At 45.2% G+C, this 22,657-nt stretch overlaps 2 protein-coding genes across 6 annotated transcripts in view; both read right to left on the minus strand.

The window, feature by feature from the left end:
* MTF1 (metal regulatory transcription factor 1) overlaps positions 1-10,183 on the minus strand; it is a 42,075-nt gene extending 31,892 nt beyond the window's left edge. For both annotated transcript variants that reach the window (XM_024554592.4, XM_024554591.4), the window contains exons 1-2: positions 10,087-10,183; positions 8,018-8,476 (exon numbers count right to left, since the gene is read on the minus strand). In XM_024554592.4, coding sequence (XP_024410360.2) covers positions 8,018-8,425 — 408 coding nt within the window. In that variant the 5' untranslated portion in view covers positions 8,426-8,476; positions 10,087-10,183. The remainder of the gene's footprint in view (positions 1-8,017; positions 8,477-10,086) is intronic.
* Positions 10,184-11,210: 1,027 nt separating this feature from the next.
* Positions 11,211-22,657, minus strand: part of INPP5B (inositol polyphosphate-5-phosphatase B) — a 51,073-nt gene continuing 39,626 nt past the window's right edge. For all 4 annotated transcript variants that reach the window (XM_045190854.3, XM_053920487.2, XM_053920488.2 and 1 more), the window contains 10 exons: positions 21,741-21,850; positions 20,826-20,961; positions 18,872-18,982; positions 17,766-17,928; positions 16,736-16,971; positions 15,582-15,695; positions 14,221-14,314; positions 13,806-13,933; positions 12,312-12,423; positions 11,211-12,067 (listed from right to left, as the gene is read on the minus strand). In XM_045190854.3, coding sequence (XP_045046789.2) covers positions 11,952-12,067; positions 12,312-12,423; positions 13,806-13,933; positions 14,221-14,314; positions 15,582-15,695; positions 16,736-16,971; positions 17,766-17,928; positions 18,872-18,982; positions 20,826-20,961; positions 21,741-21,850 — 1,320 coding nt within the window. In that variant the 3' untranslated portion in view covers positions 11,211-11,951. The remainder of the gene's footprint in view (positions 12,068-12,311; positions 12,424-13,805; positions 13,934-14,220; positions 14,315-15,581; positions 15,696-16,735; positions 16,972-17,765; positions 17,929-18,871; positions 18,983-20,825; positions 20,962-21,740; positions 21,851-22,657) is intronic.

A 22,657-nucleotide genomic window follows, 5' to 3' on the forward strand; every position in this document is an offset into this window, starting at 1 on the left:
AAACGCTGCGGAACCTCGAGCACACAGCTTCTAGCAGTCTCCACACTGGATCCCAAGCCCTCAGGCCAGGAGCTATTTCTTTCCTGGTATTTGACAAAAGTAGATGCTCAATAAGTAAAAGCTTGCGGAAAGAGTGAATGAATCCTTAACATTAAAATTCCAAGCACAGTCTCTGCCTGTCCTAGTTCTGAATGACAATTCCGTGGGAGTTCAGAAGGAACCTCTAAAGAAACACAATAATAATATGCGAAGCCTGGAAGTGGGTGGTTCCCCTCCAGAAAGTCAGTACCATATGGGTTTGTTTGAGTAGATGGCCCCACGGCCTGAGGGATGGATAAGGAATGAAATTGGAAATAGGTCTCCCAGGGTAAAGGGCCCTTTGCAAACAGGCCCCAAAACACTGAAGACAAATATTCTCCCTTACTCTGATACTTAGTATTTGTCACACTAAAGACAGTAAGTCTCCTCATCACTAACCAGTAGAGCAAGCAGCCTAATTCATAAAGCATCACTGTAACCGGGCTTCTTGGTAGAAAAGGATACTCTTTCTCAATCAATGAAGTGGAATACTTTTGTACATGAGGAACGTATTTAGGGAGACTTCCGGCCAAGATAGAGGCATGGGTAGACACACTGTGCCTCCTCGCACAACCAAAAGAAGGACAACAACAAATTCAAAAACAAAAAACAACCAGAACTGCCAGAAAATCGAACTGTATGGAAGTCCGACAACCAAGGAGTTAAAGAAGAAACATTCATCCAGACCAGAAGGGGCATAGAGGGGCAGCCGGGCGGAGAGGACTTGAGGCAAGGCTGTGGCTGGCAGAGGGACCAGGTGATGCGGTGGCTTGCAGACTGGGTGGTCCCACATTCACACGCAGATAAACTGGGAGGAACAACTGGGGTGCGAGATAGACCATACAACCCAGGGTCCCAGCGCAGGGAAATAAAGCCTCAAAGCCTCTGACTCAAAACACCTGTGGGGGTTGGGGTGGCAGCGGGAGAAACTCCCAGCCTCACAGGAAAGTTGGTTGGAGAGACCCACATGGTCCTAGAACATACACAAACCCGCCCACCCAGGAATCAGCACCAGAAGGGCGCGATTTGATTGTGGGTAGTGGGGGAAGTGACTGAAAGCCAGCAGGGAGCAGAGCAAGCAGCAATTGTTCCCTCTCAGACCTCTCCCCCACAGACAGCGCCACAACAAAGAGACCTGGGTTGCCCTGCCCTGGTGAACACCTAAGGCTCCCCCCCTTACTATGTAACAGGCATGGAGAGACAAAAAAACAAAGAGGCCCAAGTGAAAGAACAGTTCAAAGCTCCAGAAAAAATACAACTAAACGACTAAGAGATAGCCAACCTAATAGACGCACAGTTCAAAACACTGGTAATCAGGATGCTCCAGGAACTCACAGGGCAGTTCAACAGTATAAAAAAGACCCAGGCAGCAATGAAGTTTGCATTATGTGAAATAAAAAAAAATCTACAGGGAACCAACAGTGACGGGAAGGAAACCAGGACTCAGATCAACGGTTTGGAGCAGAAGGAAGAAAGAAACATCCAATCAGAAAGGAATGAAGAAAGATAATTCAAAAACTGAGGAGAAGCTTAGGAACCACCAGGACATCTTTAAATGTTCCAACATCTGAATCATAGGGGTGCCAGAAGGAGAAGAGAAAGAGCAAGAGCAAGAAATTGATTATTTGAACAAATAATGAAGGAGAACTTCCCCAATCTGGTGAAGGAAATAGACTTTCAGGAAGTCCAGGAAGCTCAGAGAATCCCAAAGAAGTTGGATCCAAGGAGGAACACACCAAGGCACATCATAATTACATTAGGCAAGATTAAAGAGAAGGAGAGAATCTTAAACACAGCCAGAGAAAAGGAGACAGTTGCCTACAAAGGAGTTCCCATAAGACTATCAGCTGATTTCTCAAAAGAGATCTGCAGGCAAGAAGGGGCTGGAAAGAAGTATTCCAAGTCATGAAAGGCAAGGTCCTACATCCAAGATTGCTCTATCCAGCAAAGCTTTCATTTAGAATGGAAGGGCAGACAAAGTTCTTCCTAAATAAGGTCGAGTTAAAGGAGTTCATCACCACCAAGCCCTTATTATATGAAATGTTAAAGGGACTTATCTAAGAAAAAGATCAAAAATATGAACAGTAAAATGACAACAAGATCACAGCTATTAACAACCAAACCTTAAAAAAAAAAAAAAAAAAAAGTGCAGTCCCTGGGGTGTGGCTCAGTGGATTGAGCACCAGCTTGCAAACTGGGGGGTCACTGGTTCAATTCCCAGTCTATGGCACATGCCTGGGTTGCAGACCAGGTCCCCAGTTGGGGGTGCAGGAGAAACAACCACACATTGATGTTTCTCTCCCTCTCTTTAAAAAAAAAAAGAAAAAAAAAGCAAACTATGCAAACAACTAGAACAGGAACAGAATCACAGAAATGGAGATCACATGGAGGGTTATCAGTGGGGAAGGGGAGGGAGAAAGAGGGGGAAAAGGTACAGAGAATAAGTAGCATAAATGGTAGGTAGAAAATAGACAGGGGGAGGGTAAGAATAGTGTAGGAAATGTAGAAGCCAAAGAACTTATATGTATGACCCATGGACATGACTAGAGGGGGGAATGCAGGTGGGAGGGGGTGTGCAGGGCGGAGGGAATAAAGGGGGGGGAAACGGGACAACTGTAATAGCAGTCAATAAAATATATTTTTTTAAAAAGAACATATTTAGTGTACGGTTGCTGGTTTTCTTCATACTTCTTGGCTAACTATAGAGCAGAAAAGTGACATAGTTAGCCACAGGGCTGGGGAGCCTGGGGGTACAGTGCTACAACAGGTGGGGTGTACGTTATTTTCACCAATGTGTTTCAAAGAGAGATGGGTGAACAGGTAAGGAAGCAGTCCTGGCAGGTTCTCAGGAAGGGCACCAGTGCAAATATGGGAGACCCCCGACTGCATGGCCCAACTAAAGGGAACACTTCTCAGAAACCTGGAGTAGGAAGACATTCAAGTAGCCACTCTTAAGAATGCTGATCTTGAGCAGAATGACAATATTTGACTGTAAATTTTTCAAAGCTACCAACTCAACAGGTAGGCAGTAATAAGACAGCAAGCATGAGAAGACGACACATGCAGTTAAGAGTCAGAATGACCAGTGGCCCTGTGGAAGGAAAAGACGGGATCTGTGGCAAGGGGCTGGTTGGTTCTTTGTGCACAAGGCAAGCACAACGCACGCACAACGAAGCACCTTCACGCGCCGCTTTAAAGACAGGGACACATTCTGAGAAATGTGTCCTTAAGCGCTTTCGCTGTTGGCAAAGGTCCCAGAGGGCACTTACACAGACCTACATGCTTCTAGCCTACCGCACACCTGCACTGGATGGTACGGCCTATTACTCCCAGGCTACAGGCCTACGCCGCGTGTTACTGCACAAAACAGCGTGAGATTAAATCAAGCGCAAGGGAAAGTGATGTAATGAAGATACAAGGTAAACACGAGATGTGTGAGGCTGCTGTCGGCCTCACCAGCACGCTGTTCTAAGCAAGCTGTTTCTTTCTTCAGTAGGAAGAGTACACCTCACATAACAGCAGAAAGCAAAGTACAGCAGTGCAGTAAATACAGACACCAGTAGCGCCGTCGTTCGCTATCATTATCAAGCACTATGTACAGCACATCCACTGCATGCGTGTGCTTCCACACAGCTGGCAGTGCAGGTCAGTCTGCTTCCCCAGCACACGAACGCATGTGTAATGCTTGCGCTCGGACGTCGCCACACGATAGGAATTGTTCAGCTCCATTATGCTCTTACGGAGCCGCCACTGTGTATGGGGCCGTTGTTGACAAGTTTATCATGCCAGAAATGTCGTTATGGAGCCCGTGACTGCAGTAGGTAATGCGACCTCACGCTGTAGAAAGCAATGGAAGGATCAGGGGTAAACAGGAAATTCAGGATAAAATCTGACTCAGAAAATAAGCTGCTTAAGAAGCCAAGAAGACTAACTAGTTTTCAAATGACTCAATTTCTCAAGAGTAACACCTGGGAATGGGAAAGGGTGAAAAAGACCAAGTTTAAAAAGAGAGGGGAGGGGGCACTCTCCGTCTCGGGAGCTCGCCTGCGCCTTTCCGCCCCTTCTTTCCCCACCAGGTGCGGCATCTTTACCCCTCTTTCCCCCGAGCTCCACGGGCCCTGCTGTTGCCTCTGGAACTGGTTTCCTGAGCCCATTCCTTCCACAGCTCACTTTTTCTACCTCTGTGACTTTCTGAATAAACTTTCTCTTATTTAAAAAAAAAAAAAAGAGAGAGAGAGAGAGAGAGAGAGGGGAAGGAAAGTAAAGAAGTGAAGAGTGTTATCAAACATTCATAAACATTGGCCTCTCTGGGCCAATTAAATGGATTTAAATGCTAAAAAAAATAAAATCACTATTACAGCAAAAGCTCCGATAAGATGGTGCTTCAGGAGGCAAGTCTCCCGAACGCCCAGTCATTCAGCCATATTTTAAGACTAAAAGCCGCTGCTGCTTCTCTCTCAATCCCCAACCAATCCCACACCTAATGATTTCAAAAACACTTCACAGAATCTTCCATGTCGGTCTCATGGACAGAATGAAAAAATGTTGGGGCAGGGGAGTGCAATGGGAGCAATTTGGGACAACTGTAATAGAACAACAATAAGAAAAAAACCCAAAAAATGTGATGGGAGGAAAGTCCACTGAGCTAAGTCCACAATAGACTGAACAAGGTGCTCATAGTACCCTTGACCTTGTCCTACTCAACATCATTATCAATGACCTGAAGACAGGAATGGTAAATCAGGCTTGTAACTAATACAAAGTGGGAGAGTGACAGCTAATATCACTGATTGCGTAATCATTCCCTCCCTACCACATCCTCTTCTGCCTAGGTCAGCAGATCCCAGAACGTGTTCCACAAAACACTGACCCTGAAACTGGGACTGAAAAGTGGTTTCCCAAGTTCAAAACATCTGGAGAATTCTGCCTTTCCTTCCTTCTTAGTTAGTAGCACATCAAAAGCTCTGAGAAACCCTGTAATAAACAAACCTCTGTCCTGATTTAACTTCATGCTTCCTTACCATTTGCTCTTGAAACACTTTCACTAGCAATCATTAACATGGGCCCAAAGCTAGGTTCCAATGTTCTGTGCTAGAGAACGATTCGATCCCCTTGAGTTACTACTGCCTTATCACTCTTCTTCCCCCAACTACCATTTAAAAAAAAAGAAAGAAAAGAAAAAACTTGACAACTTGACACTTCCTGCCTACTGTTTCCTCACCACCTACTCGCTTCTCCAAAACGCAAAATCTGGCTTCAGCCCCCAGCGCTCCGCTGAAACTCTTCTCAAACGTGATCAACTGCACAGGCAGAACTAATGGCTTCTCTCAGGTCCCTCAGTCCCTCTTTAGGGTCACAAAGAAACAGTCACACTTCTAGAAACACTTCCCTCAGCTTCCACAACACTGCATCCCACTCATCTCTTTATGTGACCTATGTTTCCTCTTTCTAACTCTCAAATTCTCAGGTCAACTCCCACTTCTCCCTTGAGTAAACTGCCCACAGTTTGAAGTGCTGCCCCTTCATGGATCCACAATTCTAATCCCAAGCCATTTCTTTGAGTTCCAATTCACATTTCCAATGGGCTTCTCAACTCGCTCACTTCACTTTCCTCCAAGGACTATGCAGTCAACACACTCCAACCAAACTCTCCAATTTCCCCACCAGACTTTCTCCTCTTCTTGTCTTCTTGATTCCTGTTATGCAATCGCCATTCCCAGAGGGGGGGGAGGGCAGCAGAATCAGCAGCCTTCTCAGCATGCACACAGCATTATGAACATGCCTCTGTTAAAGTACCTATCACAGCTGACTGTAACCACTTAGCTCGTTACCTAGACTGGAAGTTCTGTCAATCATCTGTGTGGCCCCTGTGCTAAGACAGAAGGAACTCAACACACTGGAAAACTGAGTGGATGCTTTGAATCATACCCAACTTATAGCTCATTCTTCACACTCTAATAACATACCAAGTTCTCTTACACTTCAAGAAAAACTCTGGATTTTTTCCATATGCCAAGCCACTATTCTTCATCAGACTCAAATGAAACCCCAAACCTAAACTACAACAATCTCCTAAATGGGCCATCAAATTGCCACTGCTACCAGAGCAACCTTTCTAAATGGCTTCTCTAACCACATCACTCCTTGGCTCAGACACTTTCGGTGGTTTCCCCCTAGTTCCAGAACACAGTCCAAACCCCTTGGCATTCCATCACGGCCTTCCCAGTCTGGAGCTCTACTACCTTTCCATCTTTATCTTCTGCTCCCTACGTGCTAGTCCAGGAGTAGGCACATTACAGCCAGTGGGCCAAATCCAGCCCACCGCCCATTTTGTAAATAAAGTTTTATTGGAACGTGGCCAATTGACATTTGGGGCCACATAATTCTTTGTGGTAGGGGGCTGTCCTGTGCACTGCAGAATGTTTAACAGGATCTTTGGCCTCCACCCACTGGATTCCAGTAGCACTTCCTCCATATGACAACCAAAGATGTCTCCAGACATACCCAAATGTCTCCTGGGGACAGACTGTCCCAATTAAGAACCACTACTTTGGAGGTTTCCAAGTACAAGCTGAGAGTATGATGTCACGGCTCATCAAATACAGACTATATAGTAATTGTAGTGCAGTGTCCACATTGAGAGAGAAGAGCCACACAGTATTCAGCGCTAGGTGACTTACACCTGTGAGACTGTGCTTAATTAGGAGTTTTAAGAGGTACTGGGAAAACTGGAATTCATACAATCAAAGGTGACTCAGCTGATGAGAAACAGGAGGGATATTTAAATAAATGCAGGTGTTTAGCCTGTGCAGGCGAAGATGAAGAGGAACCCATGATCTTTAAATATCTGACGGGTTGTCCCACGAGAGGAAGGTGTGACTTACTGTTGCTCAGGAAGGCAGAACTAGAAAGAGTGGGCAGCAACTGCAGGAAGGCAGATTTTGGCTCTATACAAGTAAGAGCTTTCTAACAATCAGAGCTGGCCAACAAATCTATTAGGCTGAGCTGTGAAACACTGTCTTCTCATCTTTCTGGAAGTGTTCAAGCAGGGACCAGATGAATGGACGTCAGAGATGCTACTGGGGATTCTTGAATGGGGTAGGGAGGTGGGACAAGATGGTCTCTTTAGGGCTTCTTCCAGCTCTGAGATCCTAAGGCTAGCAAAGGAAAATCCATATGCCACAAATAATAAAATTCCCCAGTTTTAAGCCTTTAATTACAAGAAAAGAGAAAACTTTTTTGCCAATCTGTCCTACTTCTGTCTGGTAACATTTTACATTTAGTCCCTGGCATTGCAACTTCCAGGGATCTACAATATTTTTCCAACTGGCCTTCAATTAGTTCCTGGATAATGTATATCACTACCTTCAAACCACACCTCTTAGTCTCATAATCACCACTAGAACAACGCTGCACAGTTCTGTTTTCAAATCACTGTGACATGCATTACAGTACTCACGCTAGCTAAATACAAGCATGAAAAGTTATTTCAGACAACCTGCCCTCATAGTGTCTCTTGCCTGAATTTCTTAAAAAAAGCTAGCCTTTAATATTCATAAAACATTCACTAAAAAAAGCATTTTCCAGCAGATACTCATCTCCAAAAACAAATCACTTACATACAACCCCAAGGTTGTATCTAGTCATTTCAGCATCAGCTATATGAACGGACCTCAGTGAAATTTCTATTTTGTATACGATGTGGGGAGGAAAATATGAAAAATAATTTAGATTGCCTGAATTGCAATGTAGCCTCATGAACGAAAAGTTCCAGAAAGCAGTCACAACAAAACGTGAAGCATATGTATCCCTGACAAGCAAAACCACCGTAGGTGGTAATTCCAGGGGCTCCTTTACATCCCCAGCTAAAACTGCCAACAAGCGCTGTGTAAGGACATTCCAAAAGCCAGACCAAGCCCTCACCCGCTGCTTCACTTACTTCTTTACGTTTCGTTTCTGGACATTCCGACTGCAGAGTGAGCGTTGCACCTTCGATATTTCTTGGCATGGGCGTGGAACCAGGGTTTATTGTTAAATGAATCTGATCCGGGGAGATAATGTGTTGCACATAACCCTGGGACATTGCTTCATGATCTATTAGATGAAAGCCCTCTTCACCCCCTACTAGAAAAGGCAAGTGTTCTCCACACTGTCCATCATCATCTTCATCCTCCAAAGTGCCAGGGTCCTGCTCAATGAGAACAGTTGTCCTGTCATAAACAGTTCCAGATGAGGAAGGCACCAGTCCGTTTCTATCCACAAACCTGAGCATCTTATCATCGGGGGTCAGCTCATCTTCCTCTGCCTCAAAGTAGATGATGTTGTTGTCTGGACTGTGTTCCCCCATGGTTCAACTGTGCTCAGCCCAATTGTGAGAAATGGAAAGGTAATGACCTGTCTGCAACAGAACAAAGCCCAAGTTAGAGCCGTACCACAGGACCTCGGGACCTTCGCAGCAACCACAGGGCTATTTCCCCCCTCATTTCAAGGGCGGGTCAAACTAAATGAAAAATCATCTTCCCTGGGAATAATTTTTTAAGTTTTACTTTGAAATCATCAAGTCATTTTAAAAGTAATGCCTTTTCTAAAAACTGAAGTCATAAATAGCAGTTCAAAAACCTTCCAAATGTGCCTTACTGCCAAACAATTTGAAGGTTGGTCCAAACAATTAAAGAGGATAAAGGGGCAACTAGTCTGAGTTGCTATAAATCTTAAAAGGAAACCCCACTCAAACACAGCCCCAAATCAGACCATGGAGCAGTGCAGCCTACCGTGGAAGGAGCAGAGTTTGGAAGGCAGGGTCACCTACCTACAACTTCCATCTTTGCCACATACTCCTTGGGGTAATTTTCTGTGCCTCATTTTTATTATGTATAAGGTGGGACTGGTAATTCCTGTTCTCTCAAAGTCGTTATGTGGAGTGAAACAGATAATGTACATTAAAGCAACAGCAGAGGAAACAAGTGTGAATTCATTTCTCCTTCCCAGAACACATGTTTCAGATTCTGGGGAGGGGCCGATCCCTCATCAGGCATATCTGATGAAATCCATTCTATCTGTTTATCTCCTAAAACAATCTGGTGTCCAGCAAAATCCATGCTGGTGTCATGTGCTCTCTGCAGTGAGGGAATGATGAGTCTTATTTTTGTTTCTGGGGTCCCTAGCACAGTAAACTGACACTAGGAGCTCAGGAGAAGTCACTAAATGAATGAAAGACCTATGGATACACTCGCTTGGGAAGACACGCTCTCTTGGGAAAAATACCAGATTTGAAGCTTTCCTGTTTTGGAATATTGATTCATTTACCTGCAAACACAGAGGTTCTACAAATGTGGGTTTGGCAGGCAGTCCACAGACTTTAAAAATAATCACATCACTTTTAGTTTTCAAGTCTGGATTTGCATTTTATCGTTCTCTTCTGCTCCAGATTAGAAAGTGAACCTTTTACGTAGTGGGGAGGCTAGACAGAGACATAGTTACCAGAGACAGGCCAAGGGATCGGATCCGGGAAGAAACCGCCCGACCCCTTGCTCTGGCTTACGCAACCCGGCAGATGCACATTTCGCTGCATCTGCGAGGAGAGAGAGGAGTACCCAGGGCCCCACTGGGCTGCCCAGGCACCATCAGCGGCAACGTGGAGACCAACTGTCCGAAACAAACAAGACCAGGAGGTTTGAGGATGGCAAACGAGGAGTACAAACAGAGCACCCCCGAGAGAAGGTTGGCAAAGGAGCCTGTCTGGGACAACTCCCAGCCTGGGCTACACAGAAAAACTGAAGACAGGCTGGGGGGCTCCAAGCCTGGCGAAGAGGGGCAGGGTCCGTCCGGGTCTCCATGGAAACAGGGGAGGGGGGATTGGATACCCATTCCCATGGAAACGGAGGAGGGGTGGGGTCCCTACAGTGACCGGACTGGGGTCTCTACTGGGAAATGCTTCAGGAGGGTGCCTAAGTCCCGCGCCCCCCAGGGAAGTCCCCAGCCCAAGCCGTGTCTAGTTTCGCCTTTTACCTCCGCGGCTCCCGGCAACGGCGGCAGCGGCAGCTTCTCCCCTCCCCAGCGGCACCATGATTGCCCCCACCTTCTCCGAGCGTCACTTCCGCTTCCGCTTTCCGGTGGAAAAAGGAGATACCGGTTCCGCCTCTCCTTGGCGTTTCTGGTTGGTTTAGAGAGTGTGGGGGCTGAGCTCGAGCCTCCAATCGGCGAGCGAGAGGGACGGGGCACCAAAAGGCGTAAACGGGCTGTGAGCTACACGGCCGCAGTCCAGCGCCCGCCGCGTCTGTCGCGCAGCCGGAGCCTGTGGGACTTGGAACCCCTGTACTAGTCCAAAGTAGTCTTAATCCGACTTGCGCTGGCCGCATTTGCCATGGCAGCCACAACCGCAACGGAGGGGATCAGTCATCCCCAGTCAGGCTGTGACACTCCCGCCATTTCTCTGTGGCCCCAGCTATCCCTCATCACCCATCAGAGTTAATTTTTATAGGCAGGAGAAAAGAAGATTGAACCCACGTGGCAGAACAAGGGAGTATCCCAAACCCAGCCAGAGCTCGCCGCCGCCTCTTGTCCCTCTCCTACGTTCTCATAAGCGCAATTCCCTCACAGTCGCCCAGCTGTCTCCCAACTTTTTCTCCTGCTGAGGTCTGCCCTTAACCGTACCCGCGCGGGAGCCAGCGTACGCCACCTCCTGGCCATTCCCTTCCTCTAACCGTTCACGTTGTCACACGACTGGCTCGTAACTACCGTAAACCACGTTTTTACAGTTCTTCCCAGTCGTGGTGTTCCAGGTCCCAAGAAGCGATTCTGATTGTGCTTTCATTATGATCCTGTCTTTTCTAAATCCCTGGAAGATGTAGCTGTTAGAACCTACCAGGAGCCCCCACCTGTTTTTCCCCTAAGCTACTCCTATGGAGAATATTCAAAGTGCAACGACCCCCAGGAACTAACTAGATCAGGGGTCAAGGGGTCCAGGCCATGCCCGTACCACCTCTTCATTGAAAAATGTGAATAGTGACTGTACCCACCACACGCCAGGCAAATATCTCTTTGGTCCCTGACCAGCTGCCCCCATGCTTAAGTGGCAAAGGCCCAGCTGCAGAGAGCTGCCATCTCTTAAGAGAGAAAAACATACAAACAACCACTGTTAAAAATACATTTATCATTAAAATATATTACACATATGAGAGGGGATATATCATATACAGGTTGGAGGCTTTGCTGGCCCAGAAAATCCCTCTTGTTTAACCAGAACACCGATTTCTTCAGTATTTTCATTTCCGAGCCACTGCATCGACCTCAGAGGCTGCGTGGCCAGCCCGAGTTGCTGTGCCACACCTGAGTAGGAAAGGGGAGAGGGTCTGCAGATGCGTGGACACATGTCCTCAGACAGGGTGCTGGAAGTGTCTGGGGTGGCTGTGGCCTGTTCATCCAGCAGCTGCCACTTGCATTCTTGCTGTCCAGCTCGTTCTTTCTTCAGTTCCAAAGTGTGTCCGAATATCTGATCCCGGGGAGCTCAGCCCAGGCTATGGGGGAAGGCTCTGACTACACCCAGGAGGCAGGCTGAGTGAGCACAAGAAGTACAGTTACTGAAACATTTCTAAAATTTAAAAAAAATAGAGATCTGTCTGTGTTAAATTAACTAAAGTTGCACAATGAATGTCAGTTTTATTGTGGTGGATTTCTCCTCATGCCCTCACAACTCCCAGCAGCACCGAGTGTGGCAGCCACGGCAGGGGAAAATGGCCTGGGCTCACGAAACAGGCGCTGCCACTCTTGCTTCCAGGTGGCCTCACATCCAATTTTAAGGCCTCTCCTGAACTGAAACTGGTAGGACTGGTAATTGGCTGCCTCCGGTGAAATAGGAGAAGAGACAGAGAGGCTCAGGGTGAGTTGCAGAGGAACTGGTGAATAAATTCTTGAGCCTTCTTCTTCTCTGCCATTTCAAGCTTTTGGTGACCAGCTGGGTTTCGAAGCAGTAAGCTGCCAAATATGCTAGCTGCATGAAAAACACAGAAAATATATGATTCAGCAAAAGAATGTACTAATTCTTTGTGTTATCAGGAGTGGGGAAGGGGGCCCAAATCAAATTTTCTGCTTTAAAATCTATTTGAGGGTAAACTGAACCCCGAGTTTGAGATTTCAGTTTTATTGCAATGGACTTAGGACCTACCTCAACCACGTTTCTCATAATGAGTCTCTCAGTTGGCAGAGATGCTTTCCACAGGCACGTGGATGCTTACCTAGAATATTCTGATCCAAATGATTTTTTTCTGGATTTTTCAGCAATTCTTGCAAAAATGCCATCAAGTAGTAGAAGACATTTCTGTGGAATGTGGGGAGAGTAGAAATGACCTGAAAGAGGGAGAATGGGGACTTGTCTTTCCATTCATTCAATTATTTGTCGCGTGCCTGCTATATTCCAGGAACGGAGTACACGATCCAAGTACATTAGTAAAACTGTGCACAGAAAACTCTGATTACTTACCATTTGGCACAAGCGCCAAAACAGAAGCACAGATTCAAGTGCTACATGACTTTAGAGGTCAAACTTCTAACTAAGTGCTCTCCGAAGACAGGAAATAGAAGACATTTTAGTTGGGTCTTTTTTTTTTTAAAGATTTTATTTAGCCCTGAATGGTGTGGCTCAGTGGATTGAGTGTGGGCCTGTGAACCAAAGGGTCCCCAGTTAGATACCCAATCAGGGCACATGCCTGGGTTGCAGGCCAGGTCCCCAGTAGGGGCCGCGTGAGAGGCAACCACACATGGATGTTTCCCTCTTTCTCCTTCCCTTCTCTTCTCTCTCTAAAAAATAAATAAATAAAATCTTGGGGTTTTTTAATATTTTTTGTTCGCAGGCTGGCACTCAATCTACTGAGCCACACCAGCCAGGGCTTTAGTTGGGTCTTGAATGTAGGACAAGATTGGACTTGCAAAGGTAAGGACTAGGGTATTTAGGGCAAAAAAAAAAAACAAGGGAAGAGAAGGAAAACAGTGAGATAAAGAGATAGAACACATTGTGAGAAGTCACTGTTGGCAGAAGCATAACTGAACAGGTGCTAAGCCTGGACAGGATCAGGCTAGAATTCGATGAGTACTCCAGCTAACTGCACATCAGAATCAGTTAGGAAGCTTGTACAAAACATATTCCAAAACAGATTCTGATTCAGCAGATGTGGGGTCAGGCACTAGGACATGTAAAATATTAGCAGGTTTTCTAGATTATTCTGCTATGACCTGTTATATATGTGAGCACGTAGAGTGGATCATAGGAAGTCTTGAATATTTTTAAAAATCATTAATTGGCAATGGAAAGCCAAGTATGATCTCTGACCAACAGTAACACGATGAGAGGTAAGAACACAATCTAATGGCAGTACTCAAAATAAATCAGCAGAGGGACAGTCTGAATGCAGGGCCTTGCACTAAGGAAAGTGGAACGGGAACAGAAGAAAAAAGATGTGTGACAGATCAAGGGGGATTGGGCATGTAGGAGGTGAGAAGTGGAGGAGTCAGAAATGACTCAGGTTTCTGGGTTGAGTCACTGCAATTAAGCATGATGCCATTAAAAGAAGAAAGGAACGTGAGAGGAAAAACAGGTTTGGGAAGGAAAGATACAGGAGCTGAGGTTCTAAAAGACTGCGTGTGACAGGCTGGGAGACTACCCTGCTCCCTCAGGCCCCACGAAGCCTGGGGGCTACAACATGTGTATGCTGATACTCAAGGCTTCCCCTCACCTGTTTACTTGCTGTGTAGTTGCCAGAACACTCCAAGCAGTTGTGATAGGCGCTGTAACAGATGACGGGCTCTGGCAGGCTCTCCAGGAAAAGCAGCAAGGCTTCAGCTACAGAATGATTGTTAATGGCTTTTGGCCCATGGTTAAGGAACAGGTGATGCTGCTGCCCATGATTAGGAAGAGGCCCAGGAGCACATGCCAGAAGCGCTGCCTGCCTGATAGCTTGAAGGGGCCAAGCAGTTTGTCCTGAGCTCCTACTATATTGGTTGATTAAAGTTGGAGAGTCTTCTCTATGTAAACTTTAAGTAAGAAAAACATGATAGCTGAGGACACAGTATCTGATTTTGAGCTTTAAAATATTATTCTTTCCTTTCCCTCACCTCTCTCACTTACACATACACACATGCAAAGGATACAGAGGATATCGAGGGTATCAATCATTCCAGTATCCAAAGAGTCCCTGATTTTCTCAAATTCCAACCGCAGGCCTGGCTGTTGAAACAGATCTTCCTATAAAAGGGAAGAAAGTCACAAAGTACTTGTATGCTCAGCATATCAGCAATGATTTCCTGACCTAGAAATACAACTGCCAGCGGAGAACAAAAAGAGGCAGTGCAGCGAGGCCTTTGAGTCACCCGGTGGACGATCTCATTTAGGCTGGTGCGGCTAACTCACCTCACAGGCATGTTCCCACAACAGGTCTTTGGAATGATAAGACATCTATTATAAAACTATGGGTAGGGCGTGCCATACAACAGTAAGATCCAACATAAGGGAAAACTTAAAAGTAGCTATGTTTCCTGCACTATTATAGGGGGGTTAACCAAAAAAAGAAAAACCTGAAGAAATTATATCATTTGTAAGATGAATAAAACTAAGTTCATTGCTTTATGAAAACAATATTTATGGCAATAAAGGTATTTCTAGTAGTCCTAGGGGACTTTATGTGTTTTATAAAATGACTTAATGCCATCCAACTGTGTTAATAATAACCATATTATATGTATCGCTCAAAAGTTATACTTGAGAAGAACTCCACAGAGAAGGTGGAAAACATGGTACTTAAGCCAGACTCGCTGGGTTCCAACCCCAATCCTGCCCATTTATCGGCTTTGGGGCATTGACCAAGTTATTTAACTTTCCTGAGAACTAAATGAGGCAATGCGTAAAACACTTAGGGTGAGGTTTGGAACATGGTAACACACTCAATGAATGTGAAGGAAAAAAGTGAAAAGAGTATCATAAGAATATATGTTGCTCTGTCTCCCTAGGACCTATAAATGAATCGGTGAAACTGGCCAATCTGATCTCATGACGCTTGCCCAAGTCACTCCAGCAATCAGGGCTCCTGACTCATGGCCTGGGAATTCCATCTGGTCTCCGGCCTTTGTCTGGCTTGACAACAAGATAGTCCCTCCCATTCCCAGACGCTGGGGCGGGTTCCTCAAACGGATAGCAGGCTACCAGCCTGAGAAGTCTCAGATGGCTTTCTACCTGAGTGACCCCAGAGGCCAGGGGAAGGACCATGCTGCACTGGGAAGGCCATCCTATGTAAGGCTGCTTCCCTTGGGGGTCATCAAGTGTTCTATGTAATATCACCATCCCACAACGGTGTGAAACAGGAACGTATTTATCCCTCATTCACTCCCTGTGGGAAGAACAGCTTTCCACAGGTTCTCTGGAGTAAACACTTCTTATGCCAGAAGTTGTTGGGACTAATGGTGGTTCTCAAGGCAGCCTGGCCGCAATCAGGTCAGACTGCATAACCATCACCCACCTGCTGGACAGCATTTCGGTACAGGTAATCAACCATCATCCAGAGTTCTTTGGGGATTTCCATGGGGTTCTCCAACTTGCTGCCATCATCTTCAGTCCAGAGTGGCATCAGAGTCTGGGAAGAAGCAAAAAGCGTAAGAAGCCTCACCCACGGAACTTGTGCCAGGCTGGCTTTAGGACAACGCATGAGGTGGGGACAATGAACCCGTGGAAGAAGGGAAGCATTTCAATGCCCCTAAACAAACATTTCACGGTCAAAAATGAAATCAGGTGGCACAAAGTACAAGGGTGATTTTTGAGAATTGGGAGTGGATTATAGCAAGAAGTGTCAGTGAATCAGGTGAAATATGCATCAACTTCTAAGGGGAAAAAAACCCTGCCTATAGCATTTCACTATCAGAACTAAAAGACAGTGTGGTCCAGTGAAAAAGGAGCACAGACTCGGGAGTCCAAAACCTGAATGCAAGGTCCAGGTCCACTGTTAACATGCCATGTCACCTGTGACAGATCACTCTCCTTATGGGGCCTCTGTTTTCACCTATATAATGGAAAGGATGGTGTTCAAGAGTACCTAAATAAAAAAATGCATGGTCGGAGGAGCATACATAATACCATAAAGCTGCTCCAAACTAGTTTCCTTGTATTAGAACTGTCTCCATAGGAACCTCTGAGATCTCAGAAAATCAAGTTTGAGATGAGATACTACCAAGTGATGATTAAAACCAAAAAAAAAAGGAGTAAGATCATGGGCCAGGGAACCTTCATTACATCATATCCCTGGCTGAGTTTCTCTAATGCACTATGTACGAGTGACTGAAAAGCATGGCTACAATATTTTGAAGCTGTTCCTATTAAGTGGTGGGGTCTCTTCCCGCCCTTGGAACTGGGCTAGACTCAAAATCTGCCACATTCTGATTACAACTGCACAAATGAGCCCGAGCAAGACCAGAAAGAGACACACATGGGAGACTCACAGACTCAGGGAAACATGTTGCTTTCAACCATTAAAATTTCAGGGTGGTTTGTTACACAGCAATATATAGCTGACACAGTAAGCCAGCTCTAGGGAAGCTGAAGAATTCTCAGGTCCCTGGGAAGTTTGACTGGCTTGGCCACTGCACAGTACCAGATGTCTCCTTGTGGCATGTAACTCACCAGCTCTCTGACAGTTTCAAGTGGCAGGTCCAAGATCGGCTCCCTCATGTAGCACAGTGTATGAATGGGAGTTCCGAAACAGCTGGGCAGGTAGTTCCCAGAAACAGACAAAAAGTAATCTTTTCCCCTGTCCAAGTGCAAAACGAGAATGTCCTCAATTTTATCTTCACCCGAGTTGAGCTTTGTAGCCATGGTCTTATTTACAAACACCTCCAATTCAATCTTAATGGAAGATTCTGGAGAAAAATTTAAAAAGTAATGTTGGCTGGTGGGAGGCTGGGAGAAAGGGGGGAACAAAGGTAGAGGGGAAAGAGAGCCAGGTTTAAAGGGTTGGGGAAAGAAAAAAAGAGGGAATAAGAGCCAACCAAAAAGTATTTGTGCGCTCAGCACTCAGGAGACACACGAACAGAGTTCATAGTCCAAGGGGGAATACGAAAACAACCACCAAACTACGAAACACAAGTTCTAAGTAGCAGAGCTCAAACTAGAAGTTATTACTACACTAAGAAGGCAGGGACCAAAGCCTGCCCTGAGCAAGGTCAGGTGAAGACACCTGATCCAGTAGAAAATACAATGAAACTATCAGCCTGTGAATTGTCCACAGAACAGGCTTAATTCTGCCGCTACACAGCACAGCGTAGAACAAAGGAGAAGTTCCAGGGTCAGATATAACTTTTGGATTAGCACCCCATTATCTTTCCCCATAGGAGCAGATACTTGGGAGTTGATTATGGTCAGGCAGAGAGTGAAAATGGTTCTTTTAACAGCAGCTCCTATGGGAATCTCAGGTTTTCTCCTTCTGTGAAACTATGGACCAAAGGCATGATGACTGAGAATGCTTCTGAAGCAGAACTCACGCTCCTCACTATTTTATATTTTATGTGTGGGTGACTCGTCCACGGACTTTTCAAAAGCTTCAAGCAGATAACAAAACACCAAGAAACAAAAAACTTCTATCTGGAAAGTGAGCAGAGAGAGGGTAGAGTGTCCCCCAGAGCAGGAACCTGGCACCTGGAAACAGAGGCCTCACCTGGCAGGAGGAACCCTCTGCTGGGGTTGACGTTCAGCCACTGCTTACAGTACGACTCTTCGTCAGGCTTGTTGATGAACTCAAACTGACAGGGCACTTGTCCGTTATGAATGGTAAAGGACGCCACCTGCAGCTGCATGTACTTCACATCCTGAAAACAGAACTGAGAACAAGCCCGGGCCCTGTCAGGCCAGTGCCCTCTTCCCAGCAACCTGTGCAGACACCCCACTGGGCGACCCCTGCCCTTTCTGGCAAGAGAATGAAGGACCACCTCTTTCAAATCATATTTCTGCTCTAAGTATTAACCTGGGAGGCCACAACTACCACTAACGACCAGTTGCCTATGTTTAACCCAGAAACCCCAAAACTCAAAGAACTCACGTTGTTTTATAAATATATTTCTGAAATAACCAATGTTTACAGCTCCTATACCCAAAAACCATCTCCAAAACACCCTTCACAAATTCCACCCCAAACAGGAGGACCAAGCTTATCCTTCCAAGCAGCTGGACATTGAAGATATTAAAACTACTCTCACCGTAAATCCCCACTGGACTGACTTCTTGGTCTTGTCCATTCTGAATGATATGTATGCTGCGGCTCTTTCATGACAAATCCTCAGCTTTACAAATCCCCTAACTTTACTCCTCCCACTGCCCACTGCTTTTCTAAACCGCTTTCTCTACCATCAACTCATGCACACCCAAGAAATTCAGACTCAATTTAATCTCAAAGAAAGCATCAGTAGGAAGACAAACGCAATGAAAGAATACACAGCAGTTTTACCAAAATCAAACACAACACATTTTGGATCACCTATGCCATTATTTAACACACGGATGGCCCACGTGTGGGTAAAGGATATGAGCCACAAAAGGTTAAAGGCTCCTGGTTTAGAAGATCAGGAGATGAACAGAATCTAAACCAACATCCCTCTCTTCCCAGCTGGCATCATCAGCCTCACCTCACTGGAAGTAGCCTATCAAGAAAGACTAGAGTCCAGTAGGCTTATGGGTACCTCCTGGAATTCTGAGCCCTAGTAGAGGAGATTCAAGCTCTATGAAGAGAAGAGCCTGATGCTGACATTCTTAATGTCTCCTTCCTACCTCTCGCTTGGAGAGGGACACAGAGGGAATGTTGGCATTCTCCATCTTATCCAGGGAGCGAACAATCTCTTCCAGAGTCTTCCGGTATAGCTCTTCATCTTTAACCCTCACCTGGAAGGAAACATTGGAGACTGAGCGCCAGGACTGGCGCCCAGTTCCTTTTTCTCAGATAGAGGACATTCCAGCATTGGGAAACTGACAGCAATACAGAGAGTAAGACTAAATACACTTAATTAATCAACAAAGAACCCGATTAACAATACACACAGAAGGGTCTCTCAGAGGCAGAAGGAAGATGTGGAGTGAAGGCCTGGTTGGTGGTTCTACTCGGTCTCGAAACCAGGCAGAGAGATGCTCCATGCCAGGCTCTACTTTGCTTGCTGCTGCCAAAAGGCCTGCAGAGAGAAACTTCTCTAGAAACTTGATTAAAAGTAGCATTTCTTAAAAAAAATATAAACAAAACAAAACAAAACAAAACAGCATTTCTCAAGCTTTCTAAACCCGTGCTCCACCAACCAAGATTTTGTCAGGTTTTCCCTTCTGTATTCTGAATTATAAATTCACTTTTTGTCACTTTCCAATAATAGAGCGTTAATTATAATATTCATTAGGCTTTTTTCAAACCACCCACACACCCTCATGGATGCCGATATGCCTCTACCGGCACCCTTGAGAATTGATAAAACAAAGAAACACAGAAGTCACTGAAGAAGAGATGCAAATAGGGAATAAATGAAAAGATGTTCAACTTCACTAGTAACCAGGGAAATGTAATCTAAAATAATGAAATATCTTTTCCTATTGGCTCACTGTGTTGGTAGAAACTTAAAAGATTGCTAAAACCCAATATTAGCCACGGTATGGGAAATAAGCTCATACAAGGCTGGCAGAAGTGTCAAATGGTAAAAACTGTTGGTAGGATAACTTAACAAAATCTAATAAATTTAAAATACATTTTTCATTAAACCACTAACTTTAGCGGTTTCATTCTATAGAAACTCACACGGGCACACAAAAATATATGTGCAGGGTGGTCACCACAGCACTGTATATACTAGCAAAACTTCAGAAACAACTTAAATGACCATCGGTATGTACATTAGGGTTCATCCGTACTGTGGAATATTTTGCAGCCCTTAAAAATAATAAGCAGGGCCTGGCCAGTGTGGCTTAGTTGGTTGGAGCGTCATCCCATAAACCAAAAGGTCACAGGTTTGATTCCTGATCAGGGCACACACCTGGGTTGTGGGTTCGGCCCGGGTCAGGGCATGTACGAGAACCAACTAATCCATGTTTCTCTCTCACATCAACGTTTCTCTCCCTGTCTCTCCTTTCCTTCCCCTCTCTTTAAAATCAATAAGCATGTCCTCGGGTGAGGATAAATAAATAAATAAAATTTTAAATAATTTTAAAATTAAGGAGTGGCTCAGTTGCTTGGGTGTCATCCCACAAAACGAAAGGTCTCCAGTGAGGAGAGAAGCTCTACTGTTAGTGTCATATAAAGATCTCCTAAGACATAGTTAGTGCGGGAAAGAGATGTTCTCAGAACCATATGCATAATATGATCTTCTTTACGAAAAAGGAAAAACATCCTCTGAAAACATCCTCCACTATGTTATATATGGAATACCAACACACATCTGTAAATACAGGGGAAAAGGTCTGGAAAAACAGTCTGAACAGTAAGAGGAACTTCCATGTATGTAGAAACATACAGCAGTAGTATACCAAAGCAATTATGAATTAAAGTGAAATTGAAACAATTTTTTGGAGACCAGATGAGAGCAGGTGCATGCTGCATGGTTTGGCCATGGACTGAAATTAAAACAATTTTTAAAGGAGCTAATCGCATTCAAGGGAGGAAGAAGACGCCAGAAAGATAAAAGTGGCCTTGGTTGTGAGGACCTACTATGCCCTATGGAACGATTACAATTGGCACCAGCAGCCCACCTACCCCAATGTCAAACTCTGAGCTGACAGGCTTGTGGTCACTGGTCTTCAGGGCCATGTGGCTCTGGTAACTCAGCTGAGTAATGTTCTTCCCTTTCCAGAGGATCCGGTCACACCAGGCAGGAGCACGACACTTCTCACTGAAAGGCAAAGTCCAGGCTGGGGCCGTCACAGGCACAGCGGCACGCACTGCCTAGCCAGCACCCCGTCTCGGCTGGAGAGTGGCAGGGCAGAGCCCTCCAGTCCCTGCAGTCCGGTGATCTGAGGGGGCAGGAGCGATTCAGGCACACCAAGAGATAGCACGTATCCTGTGGATCATCCAAAACACTGTTCAGAATGATTCCCTGCTCTTTAGCCTCCTATGGGGATGAAGTGAGAGTCAAAAGGTAATCTGACAGTAAGTACTCTATGATTCTGAAAAAAAGGTGGTTGAAACAGGCTCTGAATTCCTACTGCCTGGGTTCAAATCCTGGCTCTACATTTGCCTACGTGGAAGGCTCTTAAATTTTTCTATGCCTCAGTTCCGTGATCTAGAAAATGAGAATATTAAATGAAATAATACAAGCAAAATGTATCGAATAGGGCATGGTACACCATAGGCACTAATATATGAACTACCACGCAATGACCAAGTACAAGCTAAGTTAGTTGGACCCATCACCCTAAGCATAGCATAAAAGTAAATCAGTCACAAAAATTATTAAGGAACAAAGGAAAAGGCAGTCAAAAAAAAAACAAACATGAAGGAAGGTAGGCTGCTTAAGGAGCAGATACTGAGAGAAAATGTTTAACCCGAGTACCAAACGTGGGAAAGAAGTCACAGTAAACCTATCTTCTTCTTTAGGCCCACGAGGGCAGGTGCTTCCCGAAATTTCAGGGTTTCCATTTGCTCGACCCTCTGAAGCAGCCTCTGACCTACCTGGTATCCCATTCGTCGGAGCCAGTATCATACTTATACGTAGGCTGGAATGTGAGCTCGCCTTCTGTGAAGCCTTCAAAGACAGCCTTTGCAGCCACCTGAATCTTTAGCTATACAAAAGGACGGAAGAAAAAAATCTCAGAATAAAAAGGTCAAACCCTAAATTAGCAGAGGAAAGGAAATTAATTTGAAATTTGAACCCTAACCCAAAGGGATTAGGCCCATGACAAAGCTACTCTGTGAGATCTTGAGTTAAGTAACTTCCAGAAATATGAGCAAGCTAACCTTTCCTTTGCTTCTATACAAGAGTAGCCTACATCCAAGGGGCCTGAGTACCATCTTACTGAGATGTCCCTATGAGGATTATGTACCAACAGGCAAGAGTTTTTCCCTTCTAGGCACAAATGCTTCATCTGTATAGCATACTTGTTCCAATTACACAGAGATAAAACTGCACAGAAAGAGTCTGGAAAGATACAGTCCAAAAAGCAAAGGGGAGCTTCCACACATGTAGAAATACAGGGTCCAGCAGAAGGAAGGCCTGCCTGAGTGTGGTTGGTAGGGTAATAATATGGGTGTACTAATTTATAGTTTTAATTTGAACATTTCACCTAAAATGTCATATGGTGTGCTTGAGTGTGATATTGTCATGTTACCGAATTACATGCTTATGATTTTGTAATAAAAGATTTTGTAATAAAAAAAGGGGTGTTATTGCCCTGGCTGGTGTGGCTCAGTGGCTTGAGCACTGTTTGTGAACCAAAGGGTCGCTGGTTCCATTCCCAATCAGTGCACGTGCCTGGGTTGTGGGCCAAGTTCCCAGTGGGGGGCCACGTAAGAGGCAACCACACACTGACATTTCTCTTTCTCTCTCTCTCCCTCCCTTGCCCTCACTCTAAAAATAAATAAATAAATCT

Source organism: Desmodus rotundus, chromosome 3, assembly GCF_022682495.2.
Source record: "Desmodus rotundus isolate HL8 chromosome 3, HLdesRot8A.1, whole genome shotgun sequence".
NCBI classification, from domain to species: domain Eukaryota; kingdom Metazoa; phylum Chordata; class Mammalia; order Chiroptera; family Phyllostomidae; genus Desmodus; species Desmodus rotundus.